This window comes from Protopterus annectens, chromosome 5.part0 (genome assembly GCF_019279795.1).
Source record: "Protopterus annectens isolate FY-2018-M chromosome 5.part0, PAN1.0, whole genome shotgun sequence".
NCBI lineage: Eukaryota > Metazoa > Chordata > Ceratodontiformes > Protopteridae > Protopterus > Protopterus annectens.
In genome coordinates this window covers 1,850,467,274-1,850,486,265 of record NC_056735.1, presented here as the reverse complement: position 1 = coordinate 1,850,486,265, position 18,992 = coordinate 1,850,467,274, and the positions used below count along the sequence as shown (strand labels likewise).

The window sequence follows — 18,992 nt, the reverse complement described above, 5'->3', positions numbered from 1 at the left end:
AAGTCTCTTTTTGGAGTCAGAGTAATCCTGGCTTTCCCAGCGGAAATGCTCCCTAAGAGTGTGTAAAGTTTCACCAAAAGAGAAATCTTCTGGAGGGGAAGCAGACGGGATGGAGTCCTCTGCATCAGAATCCTCATAAGTAGATAAGGGCAAATCCTGGTCATCAGAAGAAACAAAAATTTCAGAATCCTGATCAGAAGAATCAGAAGGAAAATCAGTTCGAGGTCTCTTAGAGGGAGAAGGCTGGCTTCCCCTAATTAGAGTAATAAATGTCTTCAGCCATTCTTATCATTTGTTTTTTAGGCATATGGGCCTGACCATGTGGTTTGGACGTTGGTTTTCTAGGCATGGATCGAGTTTTAGGCCTTGAAGAAGAAGATGGCGTCGGTTTGATATGCAATTCAGTAGGCCTGAATATAATCTCAGAAGCCGGTGCTGGCACAGCGGTTCCGGACCCATCCAAGGTACATACATCCGCAGGTTCCAAAGTCGAAGAAGCATCTCGCGGCATACTTGACTCCGAATTGGTCTCAGTAGAGGCCTGCGAATCTGAAGTAGCAGGTATCAGGGGCTGCGAAAGCACCTCACTGAGTACCATTGAACTGGCGACTTGCTTAACGGAAGCGTCGTCGGCAGTTTTGGACCTATGCGGTCTGTCTCTGTCTTTATCTTTACATTTTTTTAGGAATGCCGGTAGTCGGATGGCTTACCGAAGCCATTTCTGGATAATTAAAACGAGTACCAAAATAGTTTGATGCGAAAATGAACTGACGAATAGTATGAGGATTGAATAAGGCACAAAACTGACAGCGAGGGACTTTGTGGTCTGGGCCTAAGCAAGGAATGCAGTACGAATAAAAATCTTTATGAGGTATTTGCTTTCCACAGGTAATACAATTGTTAACTTTTACTGACATCGGTTCAGTGCAAGAAAAAAGATCCCCAACGGGGTACTTAGCTTTTTTGAAGACTTCGGTTCTGAAACTCGAAAACAAAAATTTCAGGAGTCGGCCGACCGGCACTTGTGAACTGCTTCTGCTTCGGACACTGTATGGAAAGAAAGACTGGTGTAATGGCATCGGCTGCATGCTTTATACCCCTGACTACCTGACGTCATGGATGAAGAGACAGCAACTGACGCAGGACCCAAGACTTTGATAATCAGGCCGGCTGAGGGATACCTGCAAGCAGATAACTCAAATGTAACGACTGCAACAGTGAAACACGAAGAACATCTGAGTGCCCCAGTCGGAACCAGTCCTAATAAGGGTAATGCCAGTCCTGTTCCATCTAAAAAGGGAGCTGCTATATAACAGGAGGGGTAGGTGGGTGGGAAGGAATACTGCAACATGGAGAAGAACATCATCTATGGTTATGGTAAGATTTTACACAACTTTTCTATGTCCTTCTATTAACATGCTGCAGTATTCTGTACATATGGGTGAGTGCCAAAGCTCACTGTGAGGAAGGGGGAGGAGGCTCAGTAGAATTCTCCAGGAATCCATGTAGGACAGCCCTGGCAAATCCAGCTCTGGTTCTAGAAATGTGCTCTAACTTGTAATGTTTGGTGAAGGTATGCAGAGAAGACCAAGTGGCTGCTCTAGAACAGTGGAAGTGTCCAAACCCCTGAAGAAGGCTCCAGAAGAAGCCACTGCCCTGGTGGAGTGTGCTTTGACAGTACCTTGCAGGGATTTTCTGTGGTGTTTGTAGTAAAAGGTAATAGCTTTGGAAATCCATGTTGAAATTGTTTCTTTAGATACTGCTTTCCCTAGGGCCCTGGGGTGGAAGGAGATAAACAGTTAATCTGATGTCTGATGGACATGGTTTTGTGCAGATATAATATGAGTTATCTGTGCACATCCAGGGAATGAAGTACTCTCTCACTGTTTCCTTGTGGATTGGTAAAGAAGGTGGGTAAGGTGGATGGCTCGATTTAAGGAAAGGTCATTAACCACCTTGGGCATGAAGGAAGGGTTAGTTCTAAGAGTTACCTTGTCTGTGTGGAATACTAAGAAGGGTGGAATAGCCACGAGGACCTGCAACTCTGACACCCTTCTAGCTGAGGTCAAGGTCACGAGGAGGATAGTCTTCCATCTGCAATGTTTTAGGGAAGCTTTGGCAGCTGGCGTGAATGGGGGAAGTGTGAGCTTCTGTAAAACATAGCTCAGGTCCCATGGAGGGGGGGTCCTTGGTGGCTTGAGATAAAGTACCCCCCTAAGGAACAACTTTGCAGGTAGTGTGGAAGCTAAGGGGGGGGGGTCTAAAAGGAGACATGAAAAAATGGCAGACAAATGGGTCTTAATGGATGAGAATGTTAACCCTGTCTGCAATAGTTCACACAGGTAAGACATTACTAGATGAGTCACGCTTTGCAGCAGGTCCAACTGCCTTTTGAGACACCATATGGAGAATCTTTTCCACTTTGATAGGTAAGATTTCCTGGTATCTGGTTTCCGGGCCTCCTGCAGGACAGTGAGCATGTCATTGCAAAGGTGTCTAAAAAGGATCAGAATCCTATCACCCACAGAGTGAAGTGAAGAGATTGCCACTGTTGGTGGATTTGGGTTCCCTTGTGCTGTGAGAAGGTCCACTCTGAAGGGTAACTTGTGGTGATTGCCCTTGGATAATTGTAACAGGAGGGGGAAACCAATGCTGCCTTGGCCAATAGGGAGTCACCAACAACAGTTTTGGTCTGTCCTGCTGGATCTTCAGCAGGACCTTTTGAACAAGAGGGAAGGGGGGAAATGCATAGAGAAACATCCCCTTCCAGGAAATTGAAAAGGCATCTGTTGCCATAGCCTGTGGTTCTGGTAGTCTGGTGCAGAAGGAAGGAAGTTGCCTGTTGATGGAGGAGGCAAACAGGTCTATTTGAGGTGTACCCCATCAGTGGACCAGGTCCAGAAGACATCCCTGTGAATCATCCATTCATGTGCCTTCATTATGGATCTGCTGAGGGAGTCTGCCTGAGCATTCTGTTGGAAAGGTATATATACCCCCTGTAAGGATACTCCCTGGGAGGTAGCCATTTCCCACACCAGGAGAACTAGTCTGGGAAGCAAATAAGATTTGGTCCCCCCTCCCTTGCTTGTTGAGATACCACAGCACTGTGGTATTCTTTGTGAACATTTTTAGGGGTCCTGGTTAAGTTTGGTTTGGAAGGCCCGCAGGGCCAGTAATATTGCCCTCATTTGTAGGATATTGATGTGCTCTTTCCTGTGTGGCACTGGCCACACTCCCTGCACTTTCAGGTGCCCCAGAGTTGCTCCCCAGCTTAAGTCCAAGGCATCTGTGTACATGGTCTGCTTCAGTTAAGGTGGATGGAGGGGAAGACCTGGGTTGAGGTTCACCTGCTTCAACCACCAATGTATCTTCTTCAACCTTGAAGTAAAAGAAAACAAACTTCAAAAGTAAAAAAAATAGCGAAAAGTGACTGGAACCAAACAAGTGAAGCAGTCCTAAAAGCAAAAAAGTTTAATTCAGATGCACATAAAGCGCTTTTCGTCTGGGTAAATACTCAGACTTCTTCAGATAAAAACATGTATTATGATTCATTCATTAAATACTAATACATTCAATCATGAGTTAAGCGAGCTCCAGTAGGAGCAAATCCTATAATATACCCCACCTATCAACACAAACTATCATGTACAGCTGCTTATTCTTTAAAAATGTTCTTTAACAAACTGTAAAGTAGACTTAAAGATAAACTTTAAAAATAATCCATTCAACTGCCATAAGGACCCGTTAATATATAAATAAATATGTAAGCAGATTGACAACATTAAATCAGCATAAAAAACATTTTCGTGTGCACTAAAATAAGAAACAAAAACATTTTTTATGTTTCTTCTTATTATTATTTGTTAGTTTTTTTTAAGTCTTTATCTTGCTAAACTCTTCAATTTCAACATACATGAAATCGAACATGCTTTGTTTAAACCTGGGTGACTATAAGCGTTAATCAAGATTTGCCAAAATAATTCAAGTTCATCTAGCTTTAATGAGCTAGGCCCCCCTCTTATATCTAGTGAGATTTGGTCAATCACTAACTAACTAACTAACTAAAAGAGTGCATCTTTTGTTGTTAGACATGCTTGGCTAAGGCGTTCTTCAGTTCACCTCTAGAAATGGCGTACTGATGTTCGTAGATCCGTTCTCTTAATTTACACTCGATCTTACCTATGTAAAATGCCAAGCAAAGTTTATACTGGGCCATATAAACAACCATTTTATAGTTACAGTCAAACTTCTTATTAATCCTAGTTCGCTAGAATGTGTTCAACATACACCTGTCATATTTATAATGATTTCACAGTTCGTGTTTGTTACGTTCCCAACTGTACTTGATGTTATCTTCTCCATTTGTTGGTCTTCGTCTGGTTCTTCCTCATCTGTGCCGTTCACGTCTGTCTAGGTTCCCTGTTGCTGACCCTTCTTGAAATTTTTGTTTGTGAGTAAACTCATGTTGGTCATTATTATAACCAGTCTGATGTAGTTGGTTTGATTTACTTCTCGTTCTCTCATTTTTATGATAGTCAAAGGCAACCACACCACAGCCAATGAATTAGTGACATTTTTCAACAATAGCACATATTTTTTAAGGTTTACACATCAATTCAATACAGATAAGATGGCCTATTTAGACGTCTGCATTAGAAAAGATAGAGTCAAAAGGGAATACATAGCAAAAATTCATAGGAAGGAAACATTCAAATTCCTTCCTGCACTTTACAAGCAACCATCCATTTCATCAAAAATGAGCAGTTGTAAAAGGGCAACTGGTGAGAGCGGCCAAGATGGTGACTGAAGATACAGATTTTAATTCCGAATGTGAAAATCTTAAGAACTTGTTTATTGGTCGAGGTTATCCTGCAATACTAGTTGAACAACTTATGGTAGAAGTAAGTTTAAAAAGGCAGGAAGGCAAATTTTCACCTATCCTTAGAAAATCAGCAGTTGCTACTAGAACTGAATCATGGCCGACAAGCAATATAAATAATTTTTCCATGAGTTTGATTACAACTTTTACTCTAGATGCAAGTAACATCTTGAGAATAATAAGGAAAAAGTGGCAGTTTTTGATGGCAGATCCCACAATACGTTAGAAATTAAGTACTAATCCAAAAGTCATCTTTCGCAGAGGACAAAACCTTAAACAGCACTTAGGAAATCCACTCTTAAGAGAGTGAAGAGCCACGGGGATGCACAAATGTGGGATGTGCCTGCAGTGTAAGGTAACTGAAGTCAGTAATGCATTCTATATTAGGGGCACTAAATATAGGATCAATAAGAAGTTTGACTGTAACTCTAAAATGGTTATTTATATGGCCCAGTGTAAACTTTGCTTGGTATTTTACATAGGTAAGACAGAGCGTAAATTTAGAGTAAATTTAGAGAACAGATCTACGAACATCAGTATGCCATTTCTAGAGGTGAACTGGAGAACGCCTTAGCCAAGTATGTCCAACAACAAAACATGCACTCTTTTAGTTACTTAGTGATTGACTAAATCTCGGGCGGCCGCGGTGGTGCAGTGGTTAGCGTTGTCGCCTCACAGCAAGAGGTTCTCCAGCTCGATCCTCGGCTGGGGTGCCTTCTCGGCTGGGGTGCCTTCTCTGCGGAGTCTGCATGTCCTCCCTGTGGTCGCGTGGGTTTCCTCCGGGTGCTCCGGTTTCCTCCCACATCCCAAAGACATGCTGTAGGTGGATTGGATACTCTAAATTGGCCCTAGGAATGAATGCGTGCATGTGTGTGCCTTCTGTGGAAGGTTGGGTGCCGGGCTGGCAACTCGACACCGTAAAACTCCACTGCCAATCATGAGCCGACAGTTGATCCGCTGTGGCAACCCCTAACCGGGAAAAAGCCAAAAGAAGAAGAAGTGATTGACTACATCTTACAAGATACAAGAGGGGGGCCTAGCTCATTAAAGGTAGACGAACTTGAATTATTTGGCAAATCTTGCTTAATGCTTATAGTCACCCAGGTTTAAACAAAGCATGTTCGATTTCATGTATGTTGAAATTGAAGAGTCTAGCAAGATAAAGACTTAAAAAAAACTAACAAATAATAATAAGAAACATTTGTTTTTGTTTCTGATTTTAGTACACACAAAAATATTTTTTATGCAGATTTAGTGCTGTCAATCTGCTTACACATTTATTTATATATTAATGGGTCCTTATGGCAATTGAATGGATTATTTTTAAAGTTTATCTTTAAGTCTACTTTACAGATTAGTTTAAAGAACATTTTTAAAGAATAAGCAGCTGTACATGATGGTTTGTGTAGATAGGTGGGGTTGTATGTATAGGATTTGCTCCTATTGGAGCTCATTTAACACATGATTGAATGTATTAACATTTAATGAATGAATCATAATACATGTTTTTACCTGAAGAAGTCTGAGTACTTACCCAGATGAAAAGCACTTTATGTGCATCTGAATTAAAAATGTTTGATTTTAGGACTGCTTCATTTGTTTGGTTCCAGTCGCTTTTCACCATTTTTTTACCAATGTATCTACCGTTTGAAGCAGGGCAGGAGGGGTACCCTGTACTCAAGGGGGTGGAAGTGCTGCGTCCAAACTGACCAGAGGTACCATTGTAGTTTTCTCATGTGGAGTTTGGCTAAAGGCAGCATGGCTATAGTGGACCCCATGTAGCCCAAGAGCCTGAGGTACTGCCTTGCAGTCATTTCTGCGGTGTGAAGGGCCAAAAGTAGGTATTCTGTCAAGTTTTACACCTTTTGGGGTGGAAGGGAGGCTGGATCTTGCATCCCAAGAACACCATGTCTTGAGTAGGTTCCAGTTGAGATTTGGGGAAATTGATCTGAAATCCCAGAGACTTTAGGAGAGTAATGGCAACTTGTAAGTGTTGCAGGAGGGTCTGTTTGTAGTCTGCCTGAATGAGCAGGTTGTCCAAATAAGGGAATATCTGGATTCCTCTTGTCCTGCAGAAGGCAGTAACTGAAGCCAGACATTTGGTGAAGACTCGGTGTAGCAGAAAGCTCAAAGGGCAAGTCAGGGAATTAAAAGTGAGAACAGCCCACAGAGAATCTCAGGTATTTTCTGAAACTGGGCCTTATAGGGATGTGAAGGTAGGCATCTTTGATGTCTAAGGTGACCATGAACCTTGAGGGAGGAGGAGCGGAAACAGAGTTGGCAAGGTAAGCATCCTGAAGGATGGTACAGGAAAAGGTTGAGAAGAGACAGAGGTCCAGAATTGGCCTCCAGGGGCTGTCTTTTCCTGGAACCAGGAAAATCCTGGAGTAGAAGCCTCTTCCCATTGCAGACAGAGGAACTTTTTGAATGGTGCCTTGAGTCATAAGGTTGTCTAGTACTGGTTGTAAGAGGGGGAGCTGTTCTTTTGGTGGCTGTGGGATTCCCTTTCTCTTTGGTGGAATGAGCCAGGTCATGAAGTAGCAATCTCATAATAGAAAGGACCCACCTGTCTTAAGCGATAAGTCTCCATACTTGGAGGCAGTGAGAGGGAGACGTAGTGAGAGAGGGACAGATGGAGGTAGTGGAGGATCGAAGCATGGCAGTTAGTCACACACTACCTGCCCTGCCCTGAAAGGGCAGCCTCTGACCGGTAGATGTGGTGGCTCTGGTAGGAGTGGGTTGCTTCTTAGAGGGTTTCTTAGGTCTTGAAGAGATAGCAGGCTGAGAGTGTTTTCTGATAAATTGTGTTTTGGCTGGATAATTCCTCTGAAATTTTGGAACTGCGAAAACCAGCAGGTGTTTTAAATCTTGCATCTCTTTCCCCTTTTGTTGTAAAGACTTGACTAAGTCTGCCACTTTTGCTCCAAACAAGGCTGTGTCGTCCAAAGAAGCATCTACGAGCTTAGCTCTAAAATCATCTGGTGGGGTTGAAGACATAGCCAAGAATACCTTCTTAAGGCAGATGCTGATGCTGCTGACCTGGCTGAGGCCACAGCAGCATCATAGCTACACTTGATAGAGTGCCTAGTAAAATGAGAAGCAACAGCAACTAGGGAACGCAGCTGAGTTTGGCTGCAGAGTCTGGGGAGTGAGAGGGATCCGATGTCTGTGGCCTGGGGCTCAGGATTGGAGGAAGAATTGTGGAAATCCCAGGAGTGATAGGCCGTAAGGCTATAAAGGCATTAAACAGGCTATGAGTGAAAGCCTACCAATCTGGAGTACTTTCAGTAGCTGGAGACACATGCTTCATATTTTACTTCTTTTTGAGTGACGGCCTAGTGGGCGTCTGAACAGAGGCAGGCCTAGTATCAGACGACTGCAAAGGAACGGAGGGGTCCGATGGTCCTACCGAAATCGCAGGTTCCCCCCTTGGCATTGGAAACAGACATTGGAAAAGCCTCTGTGGACATGCCCTCTGTGCAAGATTATGCAGCTTCTGTATAAGTACCCACTGCATCCAAGGCAGCGGAGCCCGCGCCTTCAGCCAGGTCGACATCGGCTTCGGGTTGAATGGAGGAGGCGCAGTGACAATAGCAGGCCTGATGGTCTTGGCCTTCTTTTTTAGTGGTTCTGTAGCTAAGTCGGTGTAACCCTCCATACCTAATGCTAACTATTTCAGACATTAGTTTCCCAAATATAAGTTAAGCACGTGGAGTCAGCTATAGAGAATTTTGGGCACACACTCCTGGCAGATGGTGTAGGCCTTGTAGTCGTGTGACCTACCTAAAAACAAGCACTGGTCGTGGACGTCCTTTTGAGGTATCTGACGGCCACACTTACACTTGCCCTTTCTGGATGACATGAACAAGCATTAGAAAAACAATGACTAAAAGAAGGTTCCCCAATGGGGCACTTATCTGATTTCTATAGATTCAGATAGCCGGAAAGGCAGGAACACCTGATGTTTGACTGGCGGCTGAGAAGTTCAGAGGACTGGTGCGTGCAGACGTCACTTTTATGGCCCACACTCTGCTAGCCACATCAGACATCCCACACACCATGCAGTGACTGAAATCTTTTGTATACTGGCCGGATGTTCGGGTACCAAGAGGAGAAAACCCATATGTACAGAATACTGCTACATGTGAACAGAAGGACATCTTCAGATACTTCCAGCATTCTTTTTTAACCCAGAAATGGATTCAAAGAAGTGTGGATACAGTAAATTTTTATCACAGCAAGGATTAATATTAGAACTATGTGAGCAGCAAAAGCTATTAAAAAAAAAAAAAAAAGAAAAAAAAAATCACGGGTGCAAGGGACAGGGGTGCTTATACAGTTGACACCGGACACCGAGTCGTCAGTGGCTTCTCCAACAGCAGAACATCTGTAAAAAGGATTCCAAACAATGACTGGTGCAGAAGATAACCACAGACATTTGACCCATTATTGTGGGAGTCTGTGATCTAATATTAGCCCATTTTATTGATCTCACTAAATGACCTGAATGAACCTTGTTTAAAATGACTACTTCACTGAACTTTACTTGTACTGTGTGCGATCTGATTAGCAAGCTAGATCTGAAAAAACTTCAGCAGCTTATTTTGCAACAGTGGCTTAGGCCTAACTTCTGTAGCTACAAGACTGGCAGAAGTGCTTCCTTTACAGCTCTGCTGAAAGAAGTATGCTAAACCATGATCATAAGCAATTTACATAGACTCACAAAACATGCCAAGCTACAAGTTCACTTTTACTATGTTTTATAGCACACAGTTTACAAGTTATTACTGGTATATTACATGAGCAATCATCTAGCATGATGGGGTTTTTGCCAGTTAGAATTGTTTGCTACTTTGGTTATACTTTACAGCAACCAATAAATCTCTGTTAAAAAACAGAAAACAAGTAAAAAAACAGAAAACAAGTATGTTAAGGCATTGTTTAGCGCTGCAAAATAAGTTATTCATAGTATTAGATACACTTGCAATGTACCTAAATAACACATCAGACAAATCAAGAAGGGTTTTATGAATCATACTCAATAACCCTTAAAATGTTATAAGAAGACAAAAGTCCACTTAATCCTTTGTGGCAATTTCAGTTGTTTCAATTTTTTGGTTTTAGCACAATGTCTTAAACAACAGCCTTATTCTGAAATGTGATATGTTAAAATGCTAAATGCTTTGAACTCTCAATCTCGGCAATATTTAATTTGGTGAAAGCCACTCTATATTCCATCTATCTGTATGATATATATTCTTTTACTTTTAACACATTTATTGAATTAGCACTTATGACATAAACATACATTTATGTAAAAGAAAACAAGCCATATTAACATGTACACAGTTACAAACATTCATCTGAATGCTATTGTAGCCATTGTTCTTATTGATGATATGCGAGTCCCTTTCTAAAGTTAATATTTTGGATATTTTCTGTTCTGGGTTTTCCAGAATTAACTGTTCACTATCAACTTGTTTTGCACTTGTATAAAGGAAGTTAGTTCTTTATAACAGTACTTTTCATTTTCCTGGAAGGCAGTCTACTGAGATACGAGGGAATGAACTAGTTATTTTTTGCATCTATAACAGTGCATGGATTTATTTTATATCCACTTATGATAACATTGCTCACCCCCTGTAACTTCACACATGGCAGTAATAGGCGATTCATCTGAAGGTACACCCACTAGATGTTCTTGCTCCACAGATGCAGCTCCAGGTAATCGAAGAACAAGAGCAAAGAGGCGCTGATCCCATCTAAAAGGTTCCCTAGTCAGTTCACTTCCAGGCAGAGGAGAAGTGAGTGGCAGATGAAGCTGAAAAACATCAACAAAATAAAAGAGAAATTAACACAGATTAGTAAATTACTGACTAAACGTCAAAAAATATCATGTACTCTTCTACTGGGCTATTAAGCTGAGACATATTCTATGCATACATCTCAAATGCTACAATTTAGGCATAGCGTTATGATTTTGGCCCTCAAATTTAGCCCCTCCTAGATTTACTGTGTTCCGCAAATTCAGACCTGTTAATGGGTATACATCTCATTAAATAACAAAAACTAAGCCTATACAAAGAATCACTACCACTAACTATATAGGGTCTACTAAACAAATACCTTGTGTTTTGAAAAATGAGAAAGTGCTTCTCTTTCTAATCCTCTGCCATGATGTTTAAAGGTCAGTACTGAGATTTTTAATAGCTGAAAGTTGAGAGGTATGCATCTGCAATATTACTGAGGTGCATCACAACATTATATATCCCTAGACACACAGTCCACTAATTTCTTTTGTGTCTTTCGGCTTTTCCCGGTTAGGGGGTCGCCACAGCGGAACTCCGGTCCGCTAATGATTGGCAGTAGATTTTCACGTGCTGGCTTGCCGGGCCTAATGCACAACCTTCAATGAAGGAATGCCCATTCACGCATGTCGACACACAGAAGACGCTCTAACTGAGAATCGAACGGACGTCTAACTGTGAGGCGACAACGCTACCGCAGCACCACCACCGCAGTTCAAGCGAATAAAAGAACTTGTATAAATTTTGTCCTGTTCTTAAATCAAGTGGATGCCTTCACTGCCAGTTCAATCTCGTGTCTTAAAACTGAAAAAAACATCAACACTAAAACCCCCAAGCCCGCACCCAGTGGTCTTTTCCTTTCATTTAACACTGAATAACCTTTTCAGAGGTTATAAATAGGCCATTTTTTTTCTACTCTAAGACTGCACACTGGTGGAAAATAGCTGTAGAATGGTGAAGTTTTTTAATAAAACAGTTTTGCCTCCCCTCATTTATAAGTAAACAGAAAAGTGTCTCAGTGAGAATGCCAGATTTTTTATTTTTTGTTTTTGAGAGATCTGGCCACTCCCTGTGCTTCTTCCACACCTAGGAATGTCATTCCTACCCATTAATTGGTGCCTTTTGGGCCTCTAATTTTTGCAATCCTAACCCTGGCTTGTGGTAATATTATTGCAGCGCCATCACTCATGCCTAAGCCCTCCCCTGTCACATGTGTAACTGTGCCATAATGGTGTCAACATGTCACTGTATTTGTTCCTTCCTAATACATCTGCACATTCAACAAGCTTGCATTTTGTGGTCCTGCATTACAAACTACTGTCAAGCTCAACAGTGTTAACAGAGCATTACGGATTACCCCCTGTAACCTCCCCAAGAAAAAAAGCAGAAGGCAACAGGCTACTTCATATCTTCTTCCCCTTCCATTTGACTCGACTCGTGCTCTAGTTTCATTGCTGAACCCAGGTCGTTGACAGCATGACTGAATGTCCTGCCTCTGCTCCACAAGTCAGAAGAAAAGTACAGTTTTGTACCTACCATAAATGTAGATGTTCGAAGATCCACATTGCTGCAGTCCTTACACTTGGGTAGTCCGCTGTCCTCGGTCGGCCCGAATATCAAAGTATAAGGCTGACGTCGGTCAAGGCGCATTTGACTGACATCAGGACGTCAGGGTACAAATGCGCATGACCGACGTCATATCCTCAGTCTTTTCTTGCCCCAGATGTCAGAAGACCCTAAAAATAAAGGTCAAAACCAAAAGACAGCAAACAACCAACCAACCACCCTTGCACTAATTATATGTACAATATATACAATATACACAATATTTACAACCCAACCCACACAACCACCTCTAACTACAGAGGGAAGGAGGGAGGGAATTGGACTGCAGCAATGTGGATCTTGAACATCTACATTTATGGTAGGTACAAAACTGTACTATGTTCTTCATCTCACATTGCTGCAGTCCTTACACTTGGGTAGAATCCCAAAGCAGAGGTAAGGGAGGATGGCTAAACTACAAGGAAGCAGGAGCTGCCAAAATGCCCTGCAAAACAGCAGTGGCAAAACCAGCCCTGGATTTAGAGTAAAGTGGCAGGTGATAATGCCTAGAGAAAGTATGCACTGAACTCCAAGTAGCTGCCTCCAAAATATCCTTGGTTGCCACCCCTCAAAAAGCTGTCGAAGTGGCAGTAGCCCTAGTGGAATGAGGCCTAATCCCAGCTGGAATCTCCTTGCCATGATGGGAATAACAGAAAGCAATGCAAAAACCAATCCACTTAGAAATAGTTTGTTTTGACACAGGCTTGCCCTGAGAACTCAAAGCAAAAGAAACAAACAACTGCTGAGACTGCCTGAACCCTTTAGTTCTGTCCAAATAATAATGCAACTGCCTGTGTACATCTAAAGTGTGCAAAATCTTTTCCCCTTTACTTTGGGGATTTGCATAAAAAGTAGGCAAATGAATAGTTTGGTTTAAAGCCACACTAGAAACCACCTTAGGCATAAAGGAAGGATTAGTACGTAAAGATACCCTATCCTTATGGAAAATCAAGAAAGGCTCAACCGCTATAAGGGCCTGCAATTCAGAAACCCTTCTTGCAGAGGTAACGGCCAACAAAAAAGCAGTCTTCCATGATAAATATTTCAACTCAGAAGTAGCTGCAGGCTCAAAAGGTTGTAGAGTGAGTTTCTCCAACACAAAATTGAGATCCCAAGCAGGAGTAGGAGCTCTTCGTGGGGGTCTTATATTCTTTGCCCCCCTAAGAAATTGCTTGAGCAAAGGATGAGAAAACAATGGTGGGTCACAATCATAGTGAGCCGAAATTGCTGCAGCATGAACTTTAATAGAAGAGAAAGACAAACCTTTGTCCAGTAACTCAGTAAGATATTGAAGAGCCACACTCAAATTAGGCTCAGAAACATCAAAATCTATTGCTGCACTCCAAAATAAAAATCTCTTCCATTTATCTGCGTACACTTTCCTTGTACTAGGCCTTCTAGCTTCCAAAATAACATTCAAAACTTGCTGAGGAAGTGGAGGCCCACTATGGTTCAAAACAGAATATGCCAAGCTGTTAGGTGCAGAGAGTGAAGCTTGACATTGAGCAAATGGCTGTCCTCCTGTGACAACAGGTGTGGAATCGAAGGTAAAGGCCATGGAGGCTTCCGTACCAGACTTCTCAGTAATGGGTACCAGTGTTGTCGAGGCCAATCTGGAGCTATTAAAATCATCCTTGGCTTGTCCTGTCTGACCTTTAGAAGTATCTATGGGAGGAGAGGCAGAGGTGGAAAGGCATACACATGAAGATTGCTCCAATTGAAAGAAAGAGCATCCACTCTCCAAGCTGTGTGATGAAACCTTTTTGTGCAAAACTTTGGCAGCTGATGGTTTAGTGGAGAAGCGAACAGATCTATGTCTGGAGTTCCCCATGACACTGTCAATTTCTGAAATACATGAGGATCCAATTTCCACTCGTGGGGATCCATAATTCGTCTGCTCAACACATCTGCTAAGGAGTTCTGTGCTCCTGGCAGAAACCTTGCCTGAAGATTGAGCTGTAAACTGAGAGCAGTCTCCCACAAAATCATTGCTTGCCTGCATAGAGGATAAGAATGTTCCCCTTGCTTGTTGATGTACCACATGACAGTTGTGTTGTCTGTTAGAATCAACACCTGCCCTGGAAGAAGTAAATCCTTGAAAGCTATTAATGCAAACTGGACTGCTAACATCTCCTTCAGGTTGATATGTAGATGTTGTAGTCTGGCAGGCCACTTGTCTTGTATCCACTTTCCATTTAGATGAGCTCCCCAAGCTTTGTCTGAGGCATCTGTCGTTAAAATCTGATTCGCCTCTGGCCGGGTCACAGAGAGTCCCTTGTTTAGGTGACATTCCTGAGCCCACCACAAAATTCCTTTTGAATGCAAGGTATTATTTGAATGACAGTGTCCAGATCCTGGCAGTGCTGTGTCCATACATTTTGAGATACCATTGCAGCTTCCTCATATGCAGTTTGGCATTGGGAAGCACCAGAATACAAGATGCCATGAACCCTAAGGCTTGAAGGACTGTCCTTGCAGTCAGCCCGGACTGATGAGATAGTTGATGGAAGTAAAGGGAAAGATTCTTTTGTTTGTCCGGGGTTAAAAGGCCATCTGGGATGCTGTATTCAGTCTCACACCCAGAAAGCACATGTCCTGAGAGGGTACTAGACTGGACTTTATTTCGTTCACAGAATACCCCAGGCATCTTAGCACTGCTATCACATATTCCAAATGATGAAGAAGCTCTTCCTTCCTTGAGCCAGAATCAGGCAGTCGTCCAAATAAGGATAGATCTGTATTCCTTTTAGCCTGAAGAAAGCTATCACTGGAGCCAGAACTTTCGTGAACACTCTGGGCAGTAGATAAGCCAAAGGGCAATGCAGAGAACTGATAGTGAGAAGTCCCAGCTCGAAACGCAGATACTTCCTGCAACTTAGTCTGATAGGAACATGAAGGTAAGCCTCCTTGAGATCCAAAGTTACCATCCAATGATCTTTGCCCAGCAGAGGTAAAAGCTGCTGTAACGTCAACATTTTGAACTTGGGAATGTCCAGATAAGTGTTGAGGATAGATAAATCCAAAATTGGTCTCCACGTGTTCCCCTTCTTTGGTACTAGGAACAGGCGAGAATAAAATCCTAGGCCCACTTCTGGCATAGGGACCGGCTGTATGGCCCCTATTTGGAGTAACAGAGAAACTTGCTTGTGAGCCTCTATTCTTTGTTGAGGAGGAACGTCTGGCATGCCTTTGAAAGGAGGCAAGGTATGGAAATAAAACCTGTAACCGTGGTGTATGATATCCAATACCCATCTGTTTTGGGTAATTAAACTCCAATTTTCTTTGAAAAGTGCCAACCTTCCTCCCAAAGGTGCTGCCAGACGAGAAGGCTCTGGCAGCTGAAAAGGTAGGTCATTGGGTCTGTTTACGAAAGGACTGACCCCTGCCCTCACCGAAGACTGTGCAGGAGAACTCCCTGTTCTAGGCCTGAAAGAGCCCTGAGCTCTGCCCCTACCACGTCTAGATCTACCCCTAGACTGGGAATCATAAGAAGGATACGTCCACCCCTTAGTAGGCCAATTTCTACTAAACTTTGGAGGCTGGACCTGCAAAAAATCTTTAACAGTCTGCATAGACTTAGCCTTGTCTTCCATTTTCTTTAAAACTGCCTCAACAGGAGAACCAAACAACACGTCAGATTGTAAAGGAGCATCTAAAATCCTTGTTTTAACATGGTCAGACAAATTTTGATCCCTCAGCCAGGCGTGCCTGCGAAGAACTGACCCAGTGGCAGCCACCCTAGACGAGGCCTGTACAGCATCAAAACCACATTGCAAAGAATGCTTACCCACCTGTTCAGAAACATGTACTAAATCTTTACAATCAATACCTTCTGCCAGAGCATCAACCTTAGACTTCAATTGTGAAAGGAGATAGTTTTGGTATTTCAACATGTGAAACTGGCAATTCAAAGCCCTCATAGCAAGAGTGGAAGAAGTATAAACTTTCTTTCCCCATCTATCCAAGGTCCTGGCCTCTTTGTCTGCAGGAACCGGATTCTATACAACAGAAGCCTTAACACCTTTAGGCCCCTGGCTAGCAGTTTCTGGGTCTGCCCTAGGACTCTTAAAAAGAAACTTATGAGCTTCAGGCACCCTGTAATACCTATCCGGTTTAACAGGAGCAGGAGGCAAAGAATCAGGATTAAGAGAAGCCTCTGCAAAAACATCTTCCACTACATCCAAAACAGGAGGTATAGCCAAAGGCCTATGCTGGGGTAAAAACAAAAATTCCCTAAGCCTTTTCCTGGAATCAGAGAAGTCCTGACCTTCCCACTTAAAATGCTCCCACATGGAATGAAGAGTTTCTGAAAAAGAAAAATCCTCAGGAGGAGAAGCAGAAGGAGTAGAATCATCCACATCAGAATCAGAATAAGGAGAGTACTCCTGCAAGTCTTCAGCCGAAGACTCTGAAACATCTGAAGCCTGCTCAAAACTCCCTAGCTCAGGCTCCACCCTAGGTCTCTTATCAGGAGGGGGCATAGAACCCCTAATCAAAGTAATCAAATCTTCTGCCATTTTAAGCATATGCTTCTTGGGCACAGTTCCTGAAGAACCAGGGGTAACACCAACTGAAGCTAAACCTGGCCTGCCCCTGGGAGAAGCCTTGGAAACAGAAGGAGAGGGCCTAACCACCCTAGGCAGGGAGGGGAGTATAGTAACCTGAGAAGCCCCATCAGCCTGGCCTGCCTCCTGAGAGGCCACATCCTGCAATAACAAAGTCTCTCCCTGGGATCCCAAAGAAACCTCCGGTGGAACCACCGGCTCCACCGACACCTCTAAAGAACCGGCGTCCGGTACTGACGGTTCCTCTAGCCTAGGTTTAACAGCTTTGTCCTTGCGCTTCTTCGAAGAAGCGGGTGTCGGAGCATCCGACGGCATTTTATAATTGCACCGCTTCCCGAAGACTAACCTGGCACAATCTAATCTTCTCTTAATAGTGCGCTTATTGAATCTAGCACAAGAGTGACACCCAACAACGTCGTGCTCAGGCCCTAAACAAGGAATACACAAAGTATGGTAGTCTCTATGCGGTATCTGTTTCCCACAAGAAATACAATTATTCACTTTTTCTGACATCCGGTAAACCACTGAGGCAAGAAAAAACTAAAATATTCCCCAACGGGGTACTTAGCCAACTTTGATTCGGTCTGAAACTCCGAAATCGAACAATTTCAGAACGCCAACCGGCACTTGCAACGCTGCTTCTGCATCGGACCATGCGGCAAAAAAGACTGAGGATATGACGTCGGTCATGCGCATTTGTACCCTGACGTCCTGATGTCAGTCAAATGCGCCTTGACCGACGTCAGCCTTATACTTTGATATTCGGGCCGACCGAGGACAGCGGACTACCCAAGTGTAAGGACTGCAGCAATGTGAGATGAACATCATCTACAGTTGCATAGGAAATTACCATACATTCAAGGATGCAGTAATACCTCTTGGGACTTCTGCTAAAGAAAACCCAATGTACATCCAGATGACCTTAGCTTATGACCCTTCCACCTCCTGGGTGATGGATGCCCATCCAATATGAGTGTCAAAATATCAGTGGTATTAAAGGGATGTCTTTCCACACTGTCTTTGGTTCTTTGACCTATCAGTTAAGTTTTATGGTCTGAAGAAAAAGCAATGGCTGTCCTGGTAGAACTAGTCCTCAGGAAGGCAGTACAACCATTTAGCCCTCAAGCTGCCTCTCCAGAATCAAAGACAATGTGAGGAGGTAAAGTGCCTGGTCAGGGTAACACAGGCAGAAGTAAAGGAGGAAGAGTAAAACAGGAATGGCAGTGACCTTAGATGCAATAGCCAGACTGTTGTACCTGGAGAAGATATGGGCAGATGACCAGGTAGCTGATTCCAGACAGACTGTGTACTGATTCAGCCAATGATGCAGCAGCCTACTGGAATGGGTCCTAATGTTGTCAGGATTGGGTTTGTCATGAAAGGAGTAACAGAAGTAAAACAGTGTGCTAGTTATTTGGAAATGGTCCATTTGCCAACAAGATTCACTTTTTTGCTCTTTGCAAATGAAATGAACAGCTATTCAGATTTTTTATTCTCTATGCACATCCAAGGCATTTAAAATCCTTTCGCCCATTTCTGGGGTGATTTAAAAAAAACAGCAAGGATAATAGCCTGATTTAGAGATAACTATCATAAAATTAGGCATAAAGGTAGGAATAATTCACAGGGCGACTTGATCCTTCTGAAAGAAGAGAAATGATCTTTGCAAGAGGGCCTGCAGTTCTAAAATCCTACTTTTTCTTATGATAAATTTTTTCTTCATCATTTATGAAATATTCAGTCAGTATGACCCTGAGGCAAATTCACTTGATCATCATAACCTGATAAAAAGAAATGCAATACGTGTATTTGTTGCTTGAGCATTGTACTCAGAAAATACCTAAGCTGAACCTTAGTTCTCCTTGTGCCTGACAGTTCCAAAACACATGCTCCCAGGTATCTCTGTTTTGTTCACTACTTTTTCGACAGAACTCTTCTACTTGCAAGAGCATGTATTTATGTACCATTGCATTTGCTTCGAGGAAATTATTCTAAATTCTTTAGTCTTTACTGCATATCTATGTAAGTAACATATTTTGACTCATCCTTCATCCTCCATTCATTCTCTTCCTACTCAACAAAGCCTGTATACTTATTACTTTCTTGAATTTCTAACCACACCATATAACAATATAA

At 42.8% G+C, this 18,992-nt stretch overlaps 1 protein-coding gene across 1 annotated transcript in view; it reads right to left on the bottom strand.

Annotated features, from left to right (window-relative positions):
* The window catches only part of INTS6 (integrator complex subunit 6), a 1,595,672-nt gene that overhangs the window by 1,197,267 nt on the left and 379,413 nt on the right, over window positions 1-18,992 (bottom strand). Inside the window, exon 5 of the mRNA XM_044071680.1 lies at window positions 10,517-10,700. Coding sequence (XP_043927615.1) covers window positions 10,517-10,700 — 184 coding nt within the window. The remainder of the gene's footprint in view (window positions 1-10,516; window positions 10,701-18,992) is intronic.